Here is an 18,516-nt window from a genome sequence, read left to right as displayed (position 1 = left end):
TAGCCACTCATTGTGCGACGCCAACCCAACCTTAACACCATTCACCACCCTCCTTCCAATCATGCCCCTCTTTCCCCCGGCCCCGCTTCGTACATAGCTTGCATTCCATTCCTCCGCACCCGTCCATTCGATACAAGGATAACGCCGCCGCCTCTTCTCCGACCCCGTCCTCTCCTTCTCGCCCTCATTCCGCTGGCGGCATCGCAGCTGGACTGTTCGATCCAGCTCTCCCAACTCGGACAACTGTGTTGCTCCATTCGGCGCCCGCCCTTCCCTTTTCGTGCACCCTCCGACCTGCTTCAGCTGGACTGAAGTAACCACTCTCCTTACCGCGTCACCGCACACTACACCACCACCCCCCAGCCCGCCATGGGTTGCTTTGGTCGCATCAGCGACCAGGAAAAGAACGTCCGTGAGGAACAGAAGTGGGATTACATCGTGCGCCGCCTCACCTCGCCGCCCCAAGTGGGATGCTCTGCTGACCTTCTGACAGACCCTCAGCGACTTCACCTCGTCGTCATGGAAATCCAAACTCTCCTACCTCTGGCTGTGGACCCTTAGCGGCATCGCCGTCGCCGTCTACGCCGCCGACACCTTCACCGCCGTCAATCTGCTCGTCTTCAACAAGTGGTCCAGCAAGGTCGACCCGGCCATCGACTTCAACGTTTCCAAATGGATCTCCGTCGCCTGTATCATCGCCTCCTGGGTTCTCGCTGCCTTTGCTTGGCTGCGTGCCTTCCGTGTCATGCGCGGCGGCGGCGTCGCTGACAGTTACCTCGACCCTCTGGCCGCCACTCTCCAAAGTTCTCGCATATATTCCGGCGGACATGGCTGGAGGCGTTTCCTCGTCTTCGCTGAACTGACAAAGTCCAAGAAGGGTGTCGATTATATTGCGCTTTTCGTGTACTTCTCCTTCAAGGGTGCCTTCCGCATTATCCTGGCCGAAGGGCCGCGCCAAGTCGTCAACGCCGTCACGCTTTGGGCCGCCATGAAAGCCGATTTGCTGCCGACGGGGGAGCATGCTGCAACCGATGGACATTCCTCGCTTGAACAGTTCTGGTTCAACATCCAGCTGCTTGCCAACGAACAACAGGAACAGGCTGTCATCCTTTCGACTATGCTGTTCACCCTGGTCATCTGGGTCTTTGCTGTCTTGGGCTTGATCCTGGCCGGCGTGCTCTACGTCCTCTTCCTCTGGCACTACATTCCTTCGGTCGATGGCACCCTGGCAAACTACTGCAGACGCAAGGTCGATAAAAGGCTGGAACGTGTTGTTGGCAAGAAGGTCCAGCAGGCTTTGGAAAAACAGGAAAAGAAGATCAGGAAGGAGGAAGAGGATGCGGCTCGGGCGGCGGCGGCCAAGTTGCAGATGCAGAATGGTGGACTACCCGTGAAAGAGAAGAAGGTTCTGCAGAGCAAGCACTCTCGCCCTGAATTGGTCCCACGGAAACCTACTCTGCCTCAACTGGGAGGCCTGGACAGGACCAACACGCAGACATCCGTCTCGACGCTGCCCCCGTACTCGTCTCAACCGCCGTCCCGGCCTAGTACGTCCAACACCAACCGCACCGCACCCTCGAGAGCTCCAACGCTTCCCCACATTGGCGAGGATAACTTCCGTCCCGATGGACCTGTTAGGACCAACACCGCGTCGTCTGGCTGGTCTGCTCAGAGTTACGGCTCGAACGCACCGCTCCTTAGCAGTGCCGGTGATATGGGAGAGTCTACGCCACCTCCGCTTCCTCCCCTGCCGACGACCATGCCGATGACTCGCGAGCGTTCTTTGACGGGCGGCTCTCAGCAGCGCTCCTACACGCCCCAAGGTCCTCTCCCCCCGGCTCGTAGCACTCCAGGTCCCATGGGCCCTCCGCCCCAAGCTCGCGGAACACCAGGTCCCATGGGTCCTCCATACCAGGCTCGCGGAACCCCAGGCCCTATGGGCGGCAATGGCTACTACCCACCACCGAGATCCAACACGGCATTCAGCGCTGGACAGCCGCAACGCACCTACACTCCTATGGACATGGCCCCCATGCAAGGTCGCAGCTCGCCTGCGGTTGGTTTCAACGGCTATGGTCCGAACGGCTTCGGGCCGAACGCGTACGGGCCTCCGCCACAAGCACGGGGTTCGCCCGGGCCAGGGATGATGCGTCAAAACACTGGCTATAGCATGAACGACGGCTATGGCATGCCCCCTCCTGGACCCATGCGCACAAACACTGGCATGGGCCCCATGGGCCGTGGCACGCCTGGTCCTTCCCCACTCGGAAACATCGACTTTGGACCTTCTCCACTTGTAAACATCGACTTTGATCCCTACGGCCGTCAATCTCCGGCGATGCATACGACCGACGCGTATGAGTTGAAACATCAGCACCAGGCCATGGCTCAGAATGCTCGCCGTGATTACGACAACTACAACGGTGGATACGCTCCGGCGCTTGACGACTACGATCCGTTCCGCGCCGGTACCCCTGCACAGGGACCCGCCCCTGGTGCAAACATGTATCGGCCGCGCTCGCCTAGCAGCGCTTCGACACAGCAACCCAACTATGTGGCGTTCAACCCTCAGCAAAGCAACCCGACGCCCGTATCGCACGGCCGTAATGGCAGCGTGTCGCCTGTCCCTGAGGACGGCCCGCACGTCAGCCATGCTCGGCAGGGCAGCTCTGGCCAGCAGAGCTCGCACAGCCGTCAGAGCAGCGCCGGCCAGCAGAGCAGCCACAGTCGGCAGGGCAGCTACGGTCAACAGAGCAACCACAGTCGGCAGGGCAGCTACAGTCAACAGAGCAACCACAGTCGGCAGGGCAGCTACGGGCAACAGAGCACTCACAGCCGGCAGAACAGTCACGAACGACAGCTCAGCCAGGGCCGAGGATCTCGCAACTTCTCGGTTCCTCTGAGGTCGTCGCAGGGACCGATGGGTCCTCTGCAGAGAAGGGCGACGGAGCCCATGCAGCCGCAGGAGACGCACGTCGAGGTCGACGAGCATCGGCCGTCGACTTCTGGTGGCCGGAGTCGTGATCCCTCGCCGGTGGAAACCTGGCGTCGGGTTATCTAAAACAAAAGCCGCGATAGGTGACAGAAATGGTGTTTGATTTTTTTGTTTTTTTCTCCATCTGCTGGTTTTCAGACCCGTGATACCCTTCATCGCCTGATACCCAAACTTTTTTTCTCTCTTCCTTATACACTTCGACACACTGCGACGACTCTTAATGATGATTATCTTTTGGCAGGAAAGAAAAAAAAGAGGGCTTGCTGAATACTTTCTTTAACGACGAGGGGGGCTTGAATGGCTTTGCATTCTTTCATTCATTAACAACTACGTTCGTTTGATCTGGGCAAATTTGTGGAGGCCATGGTTTTTGCCATTATTTTCACACTTTTGTGGTTGTAACAACACCCACCCCTTCGCGTTCTTTAGCACTAGATTAAGGACGGGAAAGCTGTAAAACCATCTCTCTTACTTGCACGACTCGACTCCATGATGGCTTTTTTCGGTGCTGGCGTGTACTGCCTTTGAAACATGATGGGGCCAAATGGTGTTTTCTACAAGCATTCGTCGAGAGGGCTAGCGGAAACTTAAATCCGGTCGATTCGTGGTGACGTGAGGATGTGCTGAACAAAGACTTGGAGTGGAAGCCATACCTAGTTGGCTGCTGGTCTTTTCTTATCATCCTTCCCTCGGTTCTTGCCGTGCGCCCCTTTCTGCTCTTAGGATGTGTTCTTTCTTTCCTTTCTCTCCCGTGTCGCGTGTCGCGTCTCCCGGCCGTCTTCAAAAGCCGGAGTGCCTTCGGATTTGCGCGCGGTCGTGAGAGGTGGCGTCATACTCCGTGGGGAAAGCGCCGCGGCTGTGGAGAGAAAGGCCGCAGTGGAGAGGCTTTCGGGCCGCCCATCATGTTTTCGCTGCTGCTGCCGCTGCTGCTGCCGCTGCTGCCGTGGAGGCGTCACCGATAATCACACCGTGGAAACACCTTCTGATGAGGCCTTATCAAGAAAACCGACAGTCGGTGTGTGATTACCATCCCGCGTTTTTTTCGTTGTTGTCCTATCTACTGCGGACTTAGGTGCGGCTCCGCAGCGATGGAGTCGTCGATACGCGGACGGAGGAGAGAGAGAGATAGAGATTCAGCGAAGTGTGATGTATTCTAGTTAACATGGCTTCATTGCGCCGCTACGATGGCCGCGCGGTTTTTTATGACTCGCCCGAACGGTGGCGTCCGTTGCGGCGTCGGGGCGGGGAGCTCGATGTCCTCATGATGGCATGAGAGAGGGTGTGCGAAAAGACGAGAACAGGTGAGCTTCACATGCTTTGGCGGTGCACGAGCATTTGGCGCGTTCCGTCTTCTTTTCGTTGGCCGGATCTTTTACGTGTCCAAGGCAGGCGCACAGTCCCACGGGCAGCCAGGCAGCCCACACCAACAGCCAGCTATCTTGGGCCGGCACGGCGGGACTCGAGCAGGAGGGCAGCGGGTGGAAGCGCGATGACGCAGGGCGGCAGCTTTGATGATTTCTGCGGGGCGACGATTGGCCTTCGCGCTCGCCGCTGTCGCCGATGCTGTGCAGATTGGCCCTGCGTCCTGCCGCTTTGTCGACGGCTGGCCGAGTGGTTCCGACTTGTTGACTTTTGACAGCTGGCGGATCAGGTACACTGTCACCCGTGACGCAAAGCCCAAGCGACGCCGCGCTACGGCCGTCTTCGAGAAGGTCGTCCCATGAATCCTGCCAGGCACACGCACACCCGTCCGTATCTCTTCCCTCCGCTATCGCAGCCGCGTCGTCGTCGCCGGAGCGCTTTCCTTCGGCTCTCCGTCCTTGCTCTCGCCCTCTCGCCGTCGCGCCCTCTTCTTGCTCCTCCACATTTAACCTCGGCATGGGGACGGCAATGGAGGGGGCCACCGCACCACACCCGCAAACCCCACGTGTCTGTCCAGCGCCCGGCCGCACATCAGCCGAGACCTGACCGAGGGCCTTGCAGCGCCGTGTGGGTCCCGGGTGGAAGGGAAAGACATCATTGCCCACCCGTCTTCCGGCCATCATTCGCGGAGCAGGTTGCATCGAGAGGTCCCCGCTGCTGGTGGCCGCATCGCCATCGTCATCCTCCGCGGATGATGCGACTGTCGGCCCTCGTCCCATACCGTCAGGGACCCTTTTTTGCCCCCTCACTAACATAATTCGCGCGTTTGAGCTAGGCCCCAGCCAGCGGCGGGTAATCCCAGCCTGGAAGAGAACCCTGGATCTCACCGGCCACGCCTTTGACTAGCTAGCTGTAGACGGCCCTGTGTATGTGGGGCCTCAGCTGTATATAAAGTCCCCGTTCCCGCATCCACCCTTTGGTCTGCCATCACCTGTGTGAAGGGAAAGCCTGCTGTTCATCCGTCTTTTTTTCCTTGCTTCCCGCCTCCCAAGCCCTTTTCCTCCGTGAAGCATACGCGACCAACCAACCCTCCGCCCGCCTCTCGACCAAAAGCCCCTCCTCCCACCAAGAAGAAAAGAAAAAAAACAAACCAGAAATCGAAAACCAACCAACCAAACAACACCAAACCAAACCAAACCAACCATGGCCGTCACCGCCTCCATCAACCCCCCGGCCTCGGCGCCCTCCACCACCACCAAGACCACCACCAACGGCACCACCACCGCCACCCCGCCAACCGACAAAGACCTCGCCGCCCTCCTGACCGTCCACCACGGGCCCAACTTCACCACCAAAGCCGTGTCCAACGTCTCGCTCCCGCCCAACGCCGTCTTCGCGCGCATCACGCTCGCGACCCCCGCGCCCGCGCCCGTCTACACCACCGTCCAGCGCGGCGCCGACGCCCACGTCGAGCTCAACTCGGACCTGCGCTACGTCAACCACTCGTGCGAGCCGAACCTCGTCTTCGACATGGACGCGATGGAGGTGCGGGTCGGTAGCGAAAGGGGACTGCAGGCGGGGGATGAGTTGACGTTTTTCTATCCGAGCACCGAGTGGGTCATGGATCGCGGGTTCGAGTGCGCGTGCGGCAGCGCGGCGTGTCTGGGGCTGGTGGAGGGGGCCAAGGGCATGGATGAGCGGACGTTGGGGCGGTATTGGGTGTCGCGGCATGTGAGGGAGTTGAGGGAGAGGCAGCGGATGGAGAGGGTGAGCAAGAGGGTTAGCAGTGGGGGGTTGGATGCGCTCGGCGGGAAGATGCCGTTGGGGTTTAGGAGCGTGGCCGGGGGTGGGGTTGTGTAGGCGGGGAGTGGTTTTGGTGTTTGTGAATGAAAGGGAAGGAAAAGAAAAGAACAGGAGCATAGCGTCGCGTGGTGGAAGAGGGGCATACCAAATGGTGTCGGGGAGTTTCCTTGGTGTTCGAGCCTTTTTTTTCTTTTTGCGTAATACTAAATGGTGCTGCTTGTCAACCTTTCGACTACGTGGAGAGGTATGAATGTATTTTGAGGACACTCAAACATGTGTGCCGTTCGCGCAAACTTCTTTTCTCAAACTCTCGGTTACCTTCCCCGGTGGTGATGCATGAGTGATCCTCATGGTACCAGGTCTCAATTACGTTTGGGGGTGAAGACAAGCTCTGAATTGCTCGGAGAAGACAACAGTCACCATCATCGTGGCGTAAGCCCACTAGGTGCAGAAAGAAATTGACCTACGGTGATCCTTTGCGGGGGGCAGTCGAAGCAGATTTCCGACGTAGATGTAGGTTCAAACATTCCCCCCCCCCCCCCTTTTTTTTTTTATAAGGAGGTGAAGCAGATATCCGGACGTAGGTGGAGAGTACAAATGCATTCGGATAGGGTCCTATTCTCCATGCGAGATAGATGTAAGTGGTCAACTTCTTCTCGCACCCACTGTAAGCCCAAAGCTTCCGTGTCATCTATATGTACTAGACACTGTTCGACAATATACGACACCTTGGGGAATGGGTAGCATCAATTGTGATACACTTTTTCTTTTTTTTTCGCGGCGATTCTTGTCTCTACAAACTTTCTAACAAGCCATCTCTCTCACTCTCAAACACACCTCCCCCCCGGTCACATCCACCCACTTATTATCTTTACAACACGTCTGACGGACAAACGACCCGAACGGCCCGCGCCTATCTATCCGTTCATCTATCTAGGCACGCCATACCGTTCCTACCCGATCTCTCCATATTATCGTCCTTATTCTGGGGAGGAGGGGGGGTACACTGCAGCCAAGACTCCACGACCTCGCAAACTTTTCCCCGTTTTTAATTCCTTATTCTTTTCATCTTGTTTGACCGCCATAAACGCCCTCGGATCGTTACGTGCATATATGAGAGATCCGAACCAAGATTGAGTTTTTAGTTTCTTTTGCTATGTATGTACGTAAGATGGATATATATCCCCCTCCCCAGTCCCCACCCAACCAAGCAAGGTACAAGATACACATGTAGGTAAGTGCGCGTTCGTACATGCATGTCGTCGCAGCGGAAGCAGGGTCTGGGGTTCGGGGTTGGGCATTGGACAGTTGGTAGTAGTGGGCGGGTGGGGATTAAGCACATGTGGTATTAGTGGTAAAAGCTAATGCACGCTTTCCATTTGCTTTGTTTTGTGCGTGATCTCGATCTCGACTGACATTGCACTGGTCTGGTTGGGCGGGTGTGCATGGGCAATATGTGGGAAAAAGAAAAGAGACAGGCGCGGGAGTATAAGCCTGGGTGCGAACAGGGACGGGATGACCCTTCCGGAAGAAGCTCCGGGTAATCTTTGTTAGCGGGGGGGGAGGAGATTTGTTTCCCATTCGGTATGTGTGGGTGTCTCGGGGGAAGTCTGCAGACTAGCGGAGAAATGGATCGAGTAGGGAAATTAGGAAAAAAGGAAGAAAGACGATTGCAGAGGCGTATATGGGGACTTATTGAATTCGAACGCGGGCAACGATTCGCTCACCATCAAGCTTATAGGGGGAAGGTGTTGGGGAAAGGGAAGAGGTGGGAGAGACGGAGACGGCCAGCCAAAGCACAGCACAGCTCAGTGCGGCTGATCTATATCCGTTCCTCCCTGCGACACGACGAGCTGGGCGTGTTGCCAGCCATTGCCTACGTGTTGTCGGTTCTGTACGCCTTCTGCTTCGCATGCAGTGTCAGCTGTCAGCTGTCAGCTGTCACCTGCTCAGCCCCCTTCCATCCTGCCCTCGTGCTCTCCTGCTGCTACATAGCGCTACCGCCGCCGCCGCCAGCGTATAACGTACAGGTGCATGATGCCAGCCAGCCCGGCATCAGCACGCCCGCGCTCTGCCCCTTGAATCTCTGTTGTCCAGAAAGCGCGTCCCAGCAGCGCGGCGCCCGGGAACGGTAATGCGACGCATTGGGCAGGGCACAGACACAGGCACAAGGCACAAGCACAGGTACAGGTACACGGCCTACCGTACCACTGGACAAAACAGGGCTGCCTGCCCCAATTTCTCGCGCGCCTGCGCGCGTCATCCCCATCCCCATCCCCCCCAATATCCGTCATTTATCGCCACTATATCACGCCCCCATCACTCCACCGCGAGCCCGAGACCCCGTCACTCGCGGCCCGCCACGCTGTTTCTCACGTCCATGTGCGTCTGCAGGGAAAGGAAATGGAGCGGAGAGCCGGAGCAACGGCGCGGCGGGAAGGCGATTAAAGAGCGCAGGACCCCAGAAGACTATCCAAACACCTGGCAGCTGGGGCGGCAAGCCGCGTACACTGGTCTAGCAAGAAGGCGCGGACAGCGTACAGTGGCAATTAATATATGTATACAAATGCCCGCTGTGTTGGGTCTTTTCTCCCTCTTTCGCGCGCGGCAAGCGCGCTACCATCCTTCACGACAAAGCAATGCGCGAGGTCGCCCGATTCCAAGACTTGGCCGAGTTCGCTGGTGATCGAGGTGGTGCGGACGGAAAAGAGAAGTCTCGTCTAAATCTTGTCTCGATGGACGTGAGGGTCATGCAGGGATGAGGAAAGGGTGGATGTATGGCGAGGAATGCGGAAAGAGGGACACTGATGGTGAACGCAGTGTTGTTGTTCCATCCATAGAGAAGTGAGGAGAAAAGGTAGTATGGGCGACCGGTGTATCAACAAAAAACGGCTTTCGAAATATATCACGTACGAATACATACTCGCTCGCTAAGAGTCAGTTCGCCTTTCCTTTGCGAGAACAAAATTGCAATGCCTTAGGGATAATCGTCACAAAACCATTGAGAACAGAGTCCTGACGGCGGTGAAAAGGTGAAAAGAAAGTGCAAAACCACGACAGGAGCCACTCTTGGTAGTACCACTTGACATTCCAGTCTTTCCTTGGGGTTTTTTTTCCACCGCAGCATCTTGCTCTGTCTGTTCAGTGAAGTAGATGCTGCTGCCTCCCCGTCACCAATGACGCGTGGGCCAGACTTGTATTCTCAAAAAAAAAAAAAAGGTGACGACGACAACACGTGCGAGATCCCACCAAAATTTAGGGCAAACCACTCACCGCACAACTGTGTGTGTGTGTGTGGGAGATTGGAAAGGAGGGGGGGAGAGCACCAAGATCCAGACTGCCGGAGAACGCATCTCTAGACGTCATGACCAGGTTATCATATTCCAAACCGGGGCTCCCGCACCGGGGCCGGCTCCCCCCAAGGCGGTGTCCATCCAATCAGTGCGCAGCGCAATCGAATTGCGCAACAGAACGTTATTGGCAACAGTCGAAAAGGAAAAAAAAGAAACGTTCCAAAAAAGGCTGAACCTGAAACAAGGGTGACACGACATGGGGGTCGAAAGCGGGGCGGCGCGGTGGTGTGGAGAGGAGCTGGTGAGGGGAGGGAGCAGCATCTCAGCCCACGGAAGATCGACAGGAATTCCCTCTTTCGACCGCCGCTCCATAAACAAGGCAGACGCACCGCACGTCCTGTGACGCACAACACAAAATCCCATCGGACGTGCGTTTTGCATGCGTCTTGCGTTATGCATCGAGTGCCCTGCCGAAGAAGCAAAAAAAGAGGACCAAAAGGCAAGATGGGCCATGCATGTGAGAGAGAGAGATATGGAGAGATGTTCTGCTCAAAAAGGAAAAGAAAAAAAAAACATCCATATCAGGGTCCACGGCAGAACCAAGCAGGTGATCGACAACGGGGAAGAGCGTTGTCGAATGAGCTGTGGAAATGGCGGCAGGGATGAGATCCAAATGCACGATCTGAACAATGGCCATCCCAGGACTGACTGCGCTTAGCTGCATGCGGGAATACGACTGTATGGTTTAAAAAAGTTCGGTCGACGGGAAATGTCGAACAATGAGTGGACGCCGCCCCGAGGAGAGAAGCCCAAGAGAGAGAGCCCAAATGCTGTACGCGTTGCGGGCGCAGTGGAATGACTGCATGGACAACATCTCTTCTTCGGGCCCTCCCCCCCTCCCTCAATGAAAGAGCGGCGTGACCGCCGACGCTGCTCTGCAGGGACAGCGCAGCGGGAGCAACACACCATGGACGCCGTGTCAACCTGGACCGTCGGTGTCGGCGTCGGTCAAGGCGGGATCAGGAGGCAGAGGACAGCAGCAGCAGCAGCAGCAGCAGCAGCAGCAGCAGGGTAGGTGCAGGCAGGCAGGTAGCCTTTCCCGCCCGGCCGGGCCTTTGGCGCGTGCTGCTTGCTTACTTGGCTGGCTGGCTGCCTGCTTGCCTGCCAGCCTCGCTACCCCCAGCCGCTTGGTGCAGAAAAGCATGCCGCCCAGCGCGCCGGCAAAGAGAGAGCGAGCATTCCGGTTTGGGACTTGAAGGGCAAAGAAGGTAGCATTGCAGACGAAACACGAGGGATGGGAAGCAAGCTCGCGCGCAGCAGCAGCAGCAGCAGCAACAGCAACAGCAACAGCAACACAGCTACAATGAAACAACGTGACAACAGGGCTGCTCACGGAAACAGCGTGCATGGTGGACATACCGAAAAAAGAGACAAGAGGCGCTGGCCCCAGCGGCCTGACACTGACCGATACCGGCTTGCACTTGTGCTCCCATCGTCCGCCCTCCCCCGCTTCCAATCATCCACCTGCTTCTCATTCGATCGAGAGGAGCGTGTCGTGGTCGAGCGGTGAGGTTTCAGCGGCCCATCGTTCAGTCTTTTTTTTTTGTTTGCGCATGCAGGTGCTGACTTGTCTTTGAGCTGCGCATTGCGCGTGCCGCTATTGTTTCGAGAAGGCGTTGTGCACGCGCTGCCCTTGTTCGATTGTCCCACCGGTGCGCCCTACGCCTGTGCGACCTGAGATATGAGGCTGGCTGGAGGCTGGGGTTCGAGGTGGTTGAGGTAACAGTGCGGCGCTGGTGCCGAACGACTCTGCCGCATGAGCCGAGACACCCAACACCGAGGGCCGGACAATGCTCGAGTGCTGGTCGACGTACCATGTCTGGCCATTCTTGCTGATGGCGTCATCTCCCCTGCCTGATCCCTTCCATTGCTCCCGAGCTCACCAACCAGACCAGCAAGAAAGGAAGCAGAAGGCGTCGTTCAATTACTTTCAAAACACTTGTTTGCGCCTGCCCACCTCCGTGTATGAAGACCATCTTTGCTATACCCTTCTCTGATTTGCTCTCAGCCCAATCGATTATGTTCCTCATGAAGAAAACCCTTCCCGCCTTTATTGTACATCTCACGCCAGATCTCCACTCAGCTTGACCCCTTGACCCAAGTAGAAATAAAGGTGTGGTGGAGAAACGTATGAGGAGGGGCAATGAGCTATGCACAAGTAAAAACCGCAGAGTCTTCATCACACCAATCTTGTTTGCCGTGAATTCGTCTCGCCTCAACCAAACGTCAGAGACTGCCTTTCTCAAATGTCAGTGGTTCGTTTCAAAACAGGCAAGGTGCCAGCCGTGGCTGGATCCCGAGACAGATAAAGAAGATAGGAAACACAAATACAGGACTTTTACCACCCAGACTAGACACACATCCAGTACAGACTGCTGTTGGTAAAAATTCATTTCCCAAGTTCTTTGCAGAGTCGGTGGAAACAGATAGACAGAATGGATTATAAAAAAAATTGAAAAGGTAAGTCGAAACAAGCGTGAAAACGCCAAACGCCAACGCAAAGCCAAAATATGACCCTTGCTTGCACTGGCCGAACCGGGGATTCAGGCTAGTCGGCCATGTTCCCACCCTTAATCGCTTCTTGAAAGCGCCAAAGGGCATCGGAAACAGCAGCCGTCATTAGCAAGGGCAACACAAAGCGCGTTATCTGATCGCAGGATGATGAGTATCCAAGAAGCGCAAGGATGGACGGGCTAGCCAGCCAGCCGCCCGCGATGCGGGAAAAATCGGAACGCCAGGAAGGAATAGAATCCCGGAGGGTCCGGAGAAGGGTTGCGGGGAAATTAAGGCTTCTGTGTGGGGTGATCGTATCGATCACTGCGGGGTGTTCGTGGCCATCGTGAGCGTCCGGGGAAACAGTGAGTCAACCCCGGCCGTCGGTGTGCCATGTCATGATCGCCTTTCGAGATCTTCCGTAATGTGGAGTAGCCTCGGTATGGGGTAAACCTCGCGCTATTCCATAATGGGAAGGAACTGTCGGGTAAGTCCGTCAGCAAGAATGAGCGACAGAAGGATGGACAAGTAGCGACGAGAAAGACTATACTTACGTTCATGACGATAAGCATCGGCACCTCGAAAACATCCCTCTTGACGCTCCAGCAGAACATGCAGTTGATCAAACCATCCTTGTCGCCAGGCCTTCCCGCCCCGCCACCGCCACCCCCCTCGAGCTTGACCACAGCGTTGCCATTCGTGTATCTTGCGCCCTTGTTCTGATCTTTGCCACCGCTCTCCTCAGACTTGATGTTCATGTTCTCCAGCGTCGACAGATCTTCCTTGGTGCGGTAGCGTATGAGCTTGCAGGAACGAGTCGCCGTCGCACGCGGCGCCACGAATGCCAACTTTGCAAAGTCTTCGTAAAACTGGCATACTGAGTTGTCGTCAAGCAGCTCGGCAAGGTAGACCGGGCGCGGATTCTCCACGTTTGCCTGCGGTTCCCGAGGAGTGTTGACTCCCCGAGTTCCGGTCGCTGTACCGGACTGCATGGCACTTCCACTCGAGCCGCCAGTGTTGACATTCTGGTTGGGCTCATAGCCAAGCAGCACATCCTTCTTCCAGCCCGTGAGCAAGCTGAATTCCTGGCTTACGGCCGCGATCTGCCCGGTACGGCGGCAGATGATTGTAGGGACAGCGTGTGCATTGATAAAGTCCTCGTATTGGTAAAGAGTACGTTGGAAGCTCTTCTCCATGAAGATGAGATCGTCAGTGTTCAGCGTGCTTGTGCAAGCGATGAACGATGGCCGAATGGAAGCAAGCGCCTGAGCGATGCGCGATCGCTTTGCAATGGAGAAGCGTTGTTTGAGGAGTGCGATGAGACCGTGGAAGCCATCCGTGTACGGGTATGGGCCCGTGACGGAATCGTAGATTTCGCTCGGGTCGCGGCGGCGCTTACGGTTCGCTTCTTGTTGTTGCTGGTGCTGTTGCTGGTGCTGCTGTTGTTGTTGCTGCTGCTGGGCTCTCTGATTGTGTAGATGCTGCTGTCTGTTGTAAATTTGCTGCCGACGTTGCTCTTCATGCTGGTGTTGATGATTTGCCATGTAGACTGGTGACGAAAACGATGTTGGCTCAAAGTTCTGTCCATCCGCCATGGTAGACCCGGGGCTAGCGCTCGCCATGCTGCCAGGCCCAGCACCGACAGCATATGCAAGGGGCATGCCGTTCTGACCTCCCTCCTGGCGCAGCTGATGGTCCAGGTTGCTCGTGGCAGGGGTGTTGTTCGGCGTTTGGATCTGAGTGGTGCTGCCCTGCCTTGAGTGTGGCTGCCAATCTGCCGATGAGATTCCTTCATTGAATCCGAAGCCACCGGCCGAAATGCCAAGGTTCTCTGACGATCCAGATGCCGTACTCATAGGACCGTTGTAGAGGCTGGCAGCTTGGTTCAGGGGGTTGATTATGCTGTTATTTTCCGGTGGCGTTTCCGCTGCGCCAGATGACATGTGGCCGAGCATTCCGAATTCAAGCGCGCCATAGTGGTTGCCAAAGTTGAGGCTTGCGAGATCGAAGTTGAATAATGCAGGGTCGCTTGGATCAAACGGGATGCCTCCGAAATCTTGCATGCCTGAAGGATTGGACTGCTGGTTTTGCGGCATGCCTCCCATGCTCTGTACCGGGGATGTCTGCTGATTGGCGTTTTGGCTGTATTGTGGCGAGATCGGTGATTGCTGATTGTTGTAGGAATTTATCGCCGAGGCTTCCTGCATTGGGGGCGGCATCTGGCCCTGGCTGGAGTTCGGATAGACGTTGTAGTTGGCTTGCTGAGCCTGCGGATAGTAATTGCTCGGCTGGCCCATGGCCTGCGCGCTGTTCTGCACAGGCGTGGCGGCATGCTGGCCAGCGTTGGCGAGATGAGGATAGTGGCCGCCGACGCCAGGCATGAGAGCCTCGGGCGGCGCGTCGTGAAGGTACTTGGCCTTCTTGCGAACACCATCGTGGCAGGCATCCTGAAGACCGCGCTTTATACAGCGCTGACAGGGCCGCTCGTCGCCTGAGCTGTTGTCAGTATCATGTTGAGACACGCCGGCAGGGTGCAGGCGGGTATGTTCGCCACTCCGCGCGGGGCGGCGGAGATTTCGGAAAGACGGTCCAACTTACCGCAAGTAAGATGGGCGCGCTGGCAGGCAAAGCAAGCCCGTCGGGCCTTCTTGCGACGCGGCCGCAGAGGGTCTTTGGCGTTGGGCTTCGCGCTGGCGGCCGCGGAGGCGGTGTTGCTGTTGTTGGTAGAATTGTTGGTGGAGGGGGCGTCGCTCGAAGCGCGCTGGTCCTTCTGGTCGGCCATGTCGCTCCCGTCCTGATCACCGCTGTATTCCGGTGAGGGAGATGCATCTTCGGCGTCTGGGGTGGTCATAATATCCCTTTCCGCAAAGGTACGCGGCGACCCAGTCGGCAGCCCACCCTCCAAGGCACGGATGTCTGGTTCGAAGCTGCCGCTGCCGTAGACGCACGTTTATGCTGCGCCTATCCGCCAATGTTGCGCTCGGCGGCCCCTCCCAGCGCAGCGGTTCGACCAATCTGCACGGGGCCTCGCGGCTGGCGGCGTCCCAGTTGGGTGTTTCGAATATTCGATCACGCGTGCCCTAAGCACTCGCGAGCGTGCTGCTGTGCCACCACTTGCCTTCAGCTCCAGCCTGTGCGTGGGAGCCCCGCTAGACGGGTGCCGAGGGCTTCCAATCGCGTGCGTCGCGGGCGGCGTGGAGGGGGCGGGTGCGGTCAATCCGGTACGCAGGAATGGGACAAAGCGTGGGTCGCACAAGGCCGGGGTCCATGCAGAGATCGAGGGGATAGCGCGCGTTGGCTCGCGGTCATGGTGCTTCGGACTCAGGACTCGTTGGCGGCGCGCATGCTGGCGGCGGCGCTCAGGCTCAGGCAGGTGCTGTGTGCGCTTGGGGCGCAGGCGCGTGGGCTGAAGCTTTGGCGCTCTGGGGGAGCCAGGCAGGTACACGCAGCGGGGCGGCTGGACAGGGCGATTGGAATTGGCCGATGCAGGCCAGCTGCCGTGGGACTCGAGCTGCCTTGGTACGAAGCGGGCTGCTGCAGCTCCGGCGTGCGGAGGAGGGTGCGCTGCGGGCTGCGGGCTGCGAAGTGCGGTGAGGCAAGCGACGTGAGAGATCCAGCGGCGGGCGGGCGAGTCCAGGGCCGTGGAGGGAGCGCGCAGAGGGAGGGCGAGGAAGGATGCGGTTGCGACAGCGGCGGCGATGTTCGGTTTCTTCGCTGGCGCACGTCGTGTGCCTTCGCGCGCTGACTCGCCGGCCTCTGCGCTCCACCGGCCTGTCAATCCCACCCCGCCTCCGCCAGTCGCTCGCTGCCCAGCGCCCAGCGCCCAGCCCGCACCCACGCCCCTACGCCCCTACGCCCCTACCTACGCACCTTCACAGCCATGCCCCGTCACGGGCAGCGCACCTCGAGCAGCACGCCGGCACGCCCGCACCGGCACGCCCGCGCCCGCACACGCGCCTGGCCGCGGGCGCCGGCCGATCGCGCCCTTCACCTCCCGCCGCGCAGCTAAGTGCCGCTTGCCCGGCGGAGCTACGACAACGCCAGACGCATCCACGGCCTTGTTGCCGCTCGCGGACTCTGGTGCCCCTCTGCCCGGCTGAGCGCTGCCCCCCAGCCCGGCTGAGCGCTGCCCGTGCCGTTCGTGCTGCCCGTGCTGCCCGTGCTGCCCGCGCTGCCCGCCGCCTCCGCCCGCGTTGCTTTTTGGCCTCGTCGCGCGCCTCCGCTGCACCCCTCCTCCACTCGACACAGCCCGGCCTCTGCCCGCTGCTGCCAGCGACGGGAGGCGGCCACGTTCTCGGCGCTAGCGGGCGGCTGGCCTGGTTCGTGGCGGCTCTCGCAGCGCGCTTCTGGTCGCACCGCCAACACGATCTGTGTCCGCCGCTCGCGCCGCCTGCCACACCTCGGCCCCTGCAAACGCGTGCTGGCCCGTTGTGTCACGTGGGGGGAGACGAGACGAACGCTCTGTGGTATTGGATTGCTGCGGAATATCTGCACCTGCTGTGCGACCCCCACTATATATAGCCCCCGGCCGAGCTGCTGCTGCTGCTCCAGTTCTAGCTCTGGCGCAGGCTCCACCGTGGAGAAGCCGCCGCCGCTGCTGCTCGTCATGATGCTGCTGCTGACGCCGGCCCTGCACCCCTCCGTCTGCCTGCGCCGCCCTCATGCAGCCTACGCGGATGCAAAGCGACTCCTGCCCCTGAGCCGCTTGCCGTACCGATAGAAAAAGTAAGGAAACCTGCACGGGACACAGCATGTTAGCCGACTCCACGACCGCTCTGGCGGGATATGCAGCAAGCGTCTTACGGTGCCATGGCGAGGGCCAAGAAGGCCAGCAACGACGTTGCCCACTGGTAGCCCAGTCCTATGCTTACGTCAGTGACCGCTCTTTCGCCCCGTCGACATCATCATGCTTGTCTCAGAGCGCACTTACGGTTGTACATTTGCACTCCGAACAGCGGGAACGCCGCGGCGAAGGACGACCGCGCGAAGCTGTTGGCCGCCAATGCGCTGGCTGCATACAATGGGTACTGCCGCCGTCGTCAGCGCCGCCCCGTCCCAGCCCAGAAGCCGCACACTTACACAGTCCACGAGGAACGTGAATACCCCTGAGTAGACGCAGATGACTCTGGACCATCATCAGCACAATCGTGTCGTCATTGCATGCTCTGCTGACAATGGCCTGTCTTACCCGATGCCGAATAGTGTCGAGAACATTATTGGTACTGCAACTGATCAGCTCCCCCTTGGTCAGAATACGAGCGAGTGCTGTACCTATCCAGTGCACCTGCAGGGTCCGGGTTAGCAAGTTGCTGCTCCTCAAAAAGATCTGCGGACGGCCACTTACGCTCGAGTACGTCGTCCAGCCAAACCCTATCGACCCGCCGTGTCAGCAGCAGCCCAAAAGGGCAACACGCCCGCACTCCCCAAGACCTACCGAATAGGGCGATTGGCACGATAACCGCGCCCGCAACCGTCGGCGGCAATCGATACTCCGGCTCTGCGCCCCCGGGCTCGCCCCCTTGTGCCTCCCGTCTCTGCACGAGCCGCGCGTAATTCCTCCGCCACAGCGGGTCCGTACAGATGCCCAGGATCATGCCCACGAACAGTCCCATGAAGGCCAAGCCGACCTGCGAGAGCGTGAAGCCGTGATTGTTCTGGAAGACAAGGGGGAAGGCCCCGAAGAATAGGTATAGGATGCCTAGCAGGATCGAGGAGAGGATGCATAGATTGAGGCACTGCGATTTGTGGAATGTTAGTTATTCCCCCTCCGCCCCACCAGGAGAAACATGGCACATCATCATCTTTTGGTCAGGGTAGGGTTCCTCACCATCGGTTCGAATACGAGCAACTGGAATGGCCGCACGCACGACCAGAGCAGCGTCTGGCTGACCGACTTGTCCAGCGTCTCGATCGGGGCCTTCCACGCCTCCTCGCCCGTCTCGGCTCGCAGCTTCCGCGCCTTGCGGCGGAGCAGCACCGGGTGGTACGTCTCGGGGACGAAGAAGACGATGGCGGCCAGCTGCGCGCCCGCCCAGATCAGCATCACGTAAAACGTCCATCGCCAGCTGGTGTACTGGTTGATGAATCCTCCGACCAGAGGGCCAATTTCGGGCCTGGTGATTAGGCGCATTAGCAAAGAAAAACTAAAAAAAAAAAAAATACTGATGATCCCCCAGACAGAGAGAGCGCAACAACACCACAGAAAACGCCACTACGTATTCCTGCGTGGCTTTCCCGCGCCAGTGAGCCGGCTGAGTTCTGACAAGCCAGCAGTCAGATGGGAGCAGTCCCCCTGACCTCTTCCCTCATGCTGCTGCTGCTTATGCAGCGAGCGGTGCGGCTGCAGCCCCCCGGGCTGGACCGCCCTGGCGCGATTACTCTGCTTTTCTCGGCACTTCCGCAGCAAGGTTTGCAGGCGGCGAGTGGACCGCGTGGACAGCCACGCGGCGATCAACTCGACCCAAGCGTGCAGATCATAGGAGATTATCTTGGGGTATGGAGGGAGCGGGG

The 18,516-nt window shown here is 58.3% G+C and overlaps 4 protein-coding genes across 4 annotated transcripts; 2 read left to right on the top strand and 2 right to left on the bottom strand.

The window, feature by feature from the left end:
• Positions 1–369: 369 nt before the first annotated feature.
• BKCO1_480004 (pheromone-regulated membrane protein) lies at positions 370–3,061 on the top strand (the record flags this gene model as incomplete). Its single annotated transcript, XM_020276479.1, has 2 exons — positions 370–438; positions 494–3,061. 2 exons carry the CDS (start codon positions 370–372, stop codon positions 3,059–3,061), a joined length of 2,637 nt encoding a protein of 878 aa, XP_020127703.1.
• A 2,499-nt stretch (positions 3,062–5,560) lies between these two features.
• On the top strand, positions 5,561–6,217 carry BKCO1_480003 (galactose-proton symport; the record flags this gene model as incomplete). Its single annotated transcript, XM_020276468.1, has 1 exon — positions 5,561–6,217. The coding sequence occupies one exon, from the start codon at positions 5,561–5,563 to the stop codon at positions 6,215–6,217; it is 657 nt and encodes a 218-aa protein (XP_020127699.1).
• Positions 6,218–12,465: 6,248 nt separating this feature from the next.
• On the bottom strand, positions 12,466–14,857 carry BKCO1_480002 (transcription factor; the record flags this gene model as incomplete). Its single annotated transcript, XM_020276457.1, has 3 exons — positions 12,466–12,486; positions 12,561–14,497; positions 14,605–14,857. The coding sequence occupies 3 exons, from the start codon at positions 14,855–14,857 to the stop codon at positions 12,466–12,468; spliced, it is 2,211 nt and encodes a 736-aa protein (XP_020127698.1).
• Positions 14,858–16,674: 1,817 nt separating this feature from the next.
• On the bottom strand, positions 16,675–18,136 carry BKCO1_480001 (mfs general substrate transporter; the record flags this gene model as incomplete). The annotated part of the gene is made up of 9 exons (XM_020276446.1): positions 16,675–16,741; positions 16,810–16,867; positions 16,937–17,033; positions 17,086–17,131; positions 17,195–17,228; positions 17,278–17,290; positions 17,351–17,376; positions 17,441–17,741; positions 17,834–18,136. 9 exons carry the CDS (start codon positions 18,134–18,136, stop codon positions 16,675–16,677), a joined length of 945 nt encoding a protein of 314 aa, XP_020127700.1.
• Between the last annotated feature and the right edge of the window lie 380 nt (positions 18,137–18,516).

Source organism: Diplodia corticola (genome assembly GCF_001883845.1).
Source record: "Diplodia corticola strain CBS 112549 chromosome Unknown scaffold48, whole genome shotgun sequence".
NCBI lineage: Eukaryota > Fungi > Ascomycota > Dothideomycetes > Botryosphaeriales > Botryosphaeriaceae > Diplodia > Diplodia corticola.
The sequence above is the reverse complement of the archived record's forward strand: the minus strand, read 5'-3'. Positions and strand labels throughout refer to the sequence as shown.